The 6,094-nt window shown below is 50.3% G+C and overlaps 1 protein-coding gene across 1 annotated transcript in view; it reads left to right on the top strand.

Annotated features, from left to right (window-relative positions):
* Positions 1-5,935: 5,935 nt before the first annotated feature.
* Twist1 (twist family bHLH transcription factor 1) overlaps positions 5,936-6,094 on the top strand; it is a 2,082-nt gene continuing 1,923 nt past the window's right edge. The window contains exon 1 of the mRNA XM_055623060.1: positions 5,936-6,093. Within this exon, the coding sequence (XP_055479035.1) occupies positions 5,936-6,093 (158 nt within the window). The remainder of the gene's footprint in view (position 6,094) is intronic.

Below are 6,094 nucleotides of genomic sequence, written 5' to 3'. Positions count from 1 at the left end.
TTTCTTTCTTTCTTTCTTTCTTTCTTTCTTTCTTTCTTTCTTTCTTTTCCTGTCTTTTGGTACACTGCTCATTGCCTAGAACAGAGTATCTGGGAATACTATGAAGTGTGGATCTGTAGAAAGACACAGATACAAAGAGTGTAACAGTAACAGACTCAGGATTCCCCAGCCCTGCTGTCACAGAAACACAACAATATGATGCACTTCCTCCAGAAAGAAAAAGTATTCATTTCAATCAACTGCTATAAAATCTTTTTAAACTCAGGTCTTCCCTGTTCTCTCAAGGTATCCTCAAACTTCAGATCCTCTTTTCTCCACTTCCTGAGTGTAGGAATTATAGGTATGTGGCACTCATCTGTTTCAGGTCCTTTTCATAGAATGAAGGGTATAACAGGAGGAATAAGTTTGCTTTTTTCTTTCTTTCTTTTTTTCCTTCGAGACAGGGTTTCTCTGTGTAGCCTTGGCTGTCCTGGATTCACTTTGCAGACCAGGATAGCCTTGAACTCACAGAGATACACCTGCCTCTGCCTCCCAGAGTGCTGGTATTACAGGCGTGTACCACCACGCCCAGCTGAGGTGGGATAAGTTATCCAAATATTGTGTGTAATAATTTTGAAAAAGCACACCGAGTGAATCCCCTAAGTAATCCTACAATCTCTGCAGAAACAATTTTGTTTACTTAACACATGGATTCAAAGATATTTGACAAATTATAAAAAACAGTTTTAATGTGCCTTTTTATGTAAAGACATTGCAAATGGTCAAATTCTGTCAGGGGAAAAATTTTTGTTGAAACATTATCTCCCTGCATTTCAGTAGTTAATCTAGCATATACCACATAGCTGACAATGGCCTTGAACTCTAAGCAACCCTATTGTTTCAGCCTTGAAAGTGTTGGGATTTTAAGCATACACCAACACACCCAGCTAAGAATTTTGAAATGCTCATGTGATTCATAAAATCTCTTCTTTTGTCATTAAATATGTCTCTAAAAAGAGAGGTCATCAAGAGGTTTTTCTCAAAATCTACCATATATAAACATTTTTCCTTAACTAGAACACTAAAGGTTTCAGATTTGCCATAAATGTTAAATTTTCTCCAAGTATCACAATAAAGGGAAAGTAGGTAAAACACCTAATGGTTGAAGATTAACTTATGTCTATGCTTTTAAGATTGATAAAAGTGACACAAAAGTAGATATCCCTAAAATGACATTCGTGGATTACACGCTTTTTTGTTAACCTTTCTTTAAGCCGCTTTTTAAGCAACGTTCCTAGGAAATTGTGTCCTCTTGTGGTCACTGGCAAAAATAACATGTTTTCTTTGGGAAGAACCAAATCAAATGAGAATAGGACTTAAAAGCTTCAGGAACAACTATGTTTTTTGGGAGAAAGGGACATTTTAGGAGGGAAAAAAAGGAGAAAGTTATGAATAACCAAAAGGAAAAATGAACTGGAAAAAGGAAAAGCAATATAAATTGTCCGATTTCCACTTAAATTGCTGAGCATCAGATGGCTGAAAAGAAGATATTTAAATAGCAGGCTTGTGTTCATGGTAAAATGTCCTAAGGAATTTTGTAATGTTTTCTTCAATTATCAGAAAAATAGATGTGGAGTGTGTATTTCAATCAGCAATGAGATCTGATTCCAACTCTCCGAGCTTCAAGCCTAAAAAAAATAAAATAAAATCAAGAGAAAAATGTAAGACTATTTCTTTGGCTTGGTCTTGCTGCTTCTCCAGTCTTAATCCCATCCTGACTTCACATACAGAATGCCAGATATTCTAATAATTAACATTGATTTTCAATTTTATTTGCTCATTTGAGGAGTCCTTCAGTTTCTTTTGCTCTTTAATTTTTCACCTTGCTTCTGGATTGAAAGTTTCAAATTGTATAACTTTGATTCTGTATCGTTAAAGAAATCCAGGGAGGTAAAAGCAGAATCCATTAGCTTCATGAATTAGAGTATCACCAGCAAAGATGCTCAGGCATCACAAAGGCTACCTGCAAACCAGAAGTGATGGATATCACTGGTGCTGATACAGAGTTGATATTACACTTTAACAAAAACCATCTCTTCGAAATACTAAAGTGGGAAATTCCTGTAGCATGTCCAAAACTGGGTGAAATCTAAGATGTGTGCCCTCATCTGAGACCTAATCAACCTTTGCCTTCCAGTATGTTCCCCCTCCTGCAGGAGGGTGCCTGTGCTTCACCTATGCAAATCAAAGAACTCCAAGCTAGGACGGGGGTGGCTTATCACCTAAAGTCCTAGGGCAGAGGACTGGAGAATCAGCCTGGAGTATTCAGCTTTTGTACAAACACAACTCTAAAGCCTACCAGCATGCTAACAATTTATAGTGTATTTCTTTTCCTTAGCTAAAAGTATTTGTAACTGGCTGCTGAGAAAATGCCAGTGCACACTCAAAGTGTAGGGATAATTACAGAGGTGCTCTGCGTGTCCAGCATCCCATTCTGTCTTTGTCTGTCTGTCTGTCTCTGTCTCCCTCCGTCTCTCTCTCTTGCAAACACGTCAAATTTGCAGTCTGAAAGCAAAGCTCCTTGTGAATTCTCCAAGTGCAAAAGGCATTTGTTAGTTGTTTTCAGTTACTGTTGGGGGTTAAGTAGACAAGGTGAGTTAGATCCTAATTAACCTGTGTTTTCCAGAGAAAGCAGCCCCCAGCTGACATCAGATTGGCATAGGCCTTAAAGGGAAAGTCGCAAAACTGTTTTACTTAAAAGACCAAACTCGGGATTTGAAAATAAAGTCTCAGATACTAAGTTGAAGCACTGTGCATATCACAATTGCTGTCACATCCATGCGATATGCAGAATTGTATCAGACTTGTGGGCACACAAACGACCCATGTTTACCCAGCAAAATCAGGAAAGAGAATCATTAGGCAAACCGTTTAAAAAGAAGTTGAATCCAGTAGAATGGTGAGCCCACCTCAGTTTGTCAAGGGTTTGCACAGCACGGATTATCAGACCCTAGACACTGGTGAGAGTTGATGGCTCTGGCAAGACGCTACCTCCTGCTCAGAATGTAAATTCTAGCCCCACTTAGCGAGTGCCTACTTTCATCCTCTGTGCCTCAGAATGAGTTCAAGAGGAATTTCCACTCACAACTAAATCATTCCTGTGACCCTGCTGGAAAAAGTCCAAGCCCGAGATGACTGGTTAGGTCATTCATTTTAAACTCTCTTCGAAGCACTCTGACTTGAGGAGATTCCAGCCCCACCATAAGAACAGGGGCCTTCAGCCTCTGTCGGTGCCTCGCCAGGGCTGGCCTGCAGACTGGAAGTCTTGAGAAAGGTGGACTTTCTAATGACCGCGGCTAGGCAGAGGAGTCCTGTTTCTCCTCACCTGCTCCAACGGGTCTCTCTCAATCCTTCTCCTCTCTCAAGCACTCCTCCTACCCCTGCCCGTCCCCCGTCTTCATTAGCTGTGTCCCCCAAGGAAGAAAAGCTTCCTATCATTCCTTTTCTTTGTATTATTTTTAATACCCAGCTTCAAAATATTTTTGAGATTATTAATTAAGGGAAAATCGAAAAAGCTAAAGCGGAAAATCCTCGAGATTTCAGCAGCCACTTCCTAAAACATAATTGCGGGGATACTCTGAAATTCGTATTTAGAAAACAGAACTCTTGGTAGCGAAGGAGACAGAATTTCTGCCACGTTTTGTTTCCAAGAGATACATTCTTGTCGGTGAAAGATGCAGATACGAGGGTGCAGGAGTGGCTTTTATTTTGAGAAGAATTGGCTACGAGCTATTAAAATTAAGTGGAGGTCAAGTAGAATCTGGTTTTCAGCCAGGCTGTCATTTTAAAATACGGCAGCGGCGGGCGAGGCAGGCCCGTTGGCACGCTGTGGTCATTGTCTCTGGGTATCAGTAAAAATCGGTGCCGGGCGACCCCAGGGCGGGGTGGGGGTCTGCTGTGCTGAAAGCACACTCAGGTTTACTGGTCTCAGAGGCAGCTCTCGCCACAAAGGCTGAGCCCCCCGACTAGCCCCAGGCATTCCACACCCAGAGTTTCCGGGACCCAGCTGAGAGCTTCACCCAGACGCAGCCACGTGGCCTGCCCTGCCTCGCGGGGGCTCCGGCCTCCAGCTTCTCAGGAAGTCGGTGGCCGCGACCTTTGGTCCAACCCAGAGAGGGGCACTTGCTGAGCTAGCAGTTCCCGAGGGGATTGAGCCGGAAAGTGAGGAGTGGGAGTCTGGGCACGAACCCCAGCCTGTGAACGGGGCAGCAGCTCGAGGCGCTCAGCTCCGAGCCTGCGATCCTGGCTACTGCCTCCGGCCTCGGAATTGCCTTTCTGAGTAACAGATCACCTTGAACCAGCTCCCTAAGCCCTCATCCTATTCGGGGCGGGGGCGAGAACACAGGACTCCTATAGCCACTCACTCTCCTTCTGGCTCTACAACCTCTGGGCTTCCAGATTTCGAGAATTCTCTCTGGAGCTCTTGCGCTTTCAAGGCATTAGGTTCCAGGGATGCTTGCACCGCTCACATAGCCGAGTGATTGTGTTGGAGGCAGCAAGAGAGGAGCTGCTCACGCGACCTCCTAGCAAGACTGGGGGCGCTTCGGACCAGGCAGCCCTGGAACGGATGCTGATCCCCCTCCTTAAACTTCCTCTGACTCGCTGGCTGCCCAAGGTTACAGTGCAGGGCTTAATTTGGGGGAATGAGGTGGTCACAAGGTTCTCTTCCACCTTGGGCTGGCAGCGTGGCGCATCAGGGCCCCACGAAGGCTGTTGGACCCTCCCCTTGCTTCGCCCCCGCTTTTCTCTGTAGGAGAAAGAAGCCCAGCCTGGTTCCAGCACCTTTGCGGGGCGCAGTCTTTCGAGAGCAGGGTAACTTTAGACAGGCTCGCCTTCGCCGGGGAGGAGAGGCCAGATGTTTCCCTGAGGCCAGGGCACAGATCCACAGCCCCCGCGACGCGGCCACGTCTTCGGAACCGCCCTGGACCTCAGGGCCGGGCAGCCGCGGGGAATCCCTGGGGACGAGAGGTTTCTTCTACCTGACGGTCGGCTGGACTCGGTTGTTGACACTTTTCTTGCCCTTCAGCCGGGGTCCCCGGCCACCCCCAACGGGCCCCGAGGACCTCGAGGGCTCCTGGCCGGATGAGCCATCACCCAGTGCGCCGAAGCCGCTCGCTACCGCGGCTGTCACAGTCACTTCGTTGGGGTGGGGCTGGGGAGGGGGACACTGCAGCGGCAGCGGCGGGGACGGTCCGTCTGCGCTATTGCGCTCGGGTGCGGGGAAGCCGGGCGCGCGCTCGCGCGCGGAAGGAAATCGCCCCGCGCCCTCCTCGGCGCGGAGGGGCTGAGCTTTGGGGAGGGGGGCGGGAGCGAGGGCCGGCCGCCCGGGCCAGGTCGGTTTTGAATGGTTCGGAGAACGAATTGTTAGACCCCGAGGAAGGGGGAGGGGGAAAGGGAGGGAGGGAGGGAGGCTGGAAAGCGGAAACTTTCCTATAAAACTCCGAAAAGTCCCTCCTCCCCACGTCAGGCCAATGACACCGCGGCCCCCCGACTTTCCGCCCGAGCGGGGGTATAAGAGCCGCCAAGCCCGCAGCCCGCGCCCAACTCCCAGACACCTCGCGGGCTCGCCAGCACCGGCTCCGGCTGCGCCAGGCCCGATCGGGGCGCGCCTGCGGCCGTCGGGCGCCTTCTTTTTGGACCTCGGGGCCCTCCGCACCGTCCCCTCCCCCGCCCGCCTCCCTCCCCGCCTCCGGCGCCCTCCCCGCCGAGGCTCCCCCACCCCCCCAGCCCGCCTCCCTGCGTCCTCCGGGCCGCCGCACCGCCCGGGCCGGCGCCGAGCCGAGCGCGGGGAAGCTGGCGGGCTAGGGCGCCCCGCTCCTCCGCTCTCCCCCACCCTCCCCCCGAGCCCCGCTCCCGGGTGCGCGAGGCCGCGCGGCGCCGCCCGCCCGCCCGCGAGATGATGCAGGACGTGTCCAGCTCGCCAGTCTCGCCGGCCGACGACAGCCTGAGCAACAGCGAGGAGGAGCCGGACCGGCAGCAGCCGGCCAGCGGCAAGCGCGGGGCTCGCAAGCGGCGCAGCAGCCGGCGCAGCGCGGGCGGCGGCGCGGGGCCCGGC

This window comes from Psammomys obesus, unplaced genomic scaffold (assembly GCF_907164565.1).
Source record: "Psammomys obesus unplaced genomic scaffold, mPsaObe1.curated_primary_1811, whole genome shotgun sequence".
NCBI lineage: Eukaryota > Metazoa > Chordata > Mammalia > Rodentia > Muridae > Psammomys > Psammomys obesus.
This window is presented reverse-complemented; position numbering and strand designations above follow the sequence as displayed.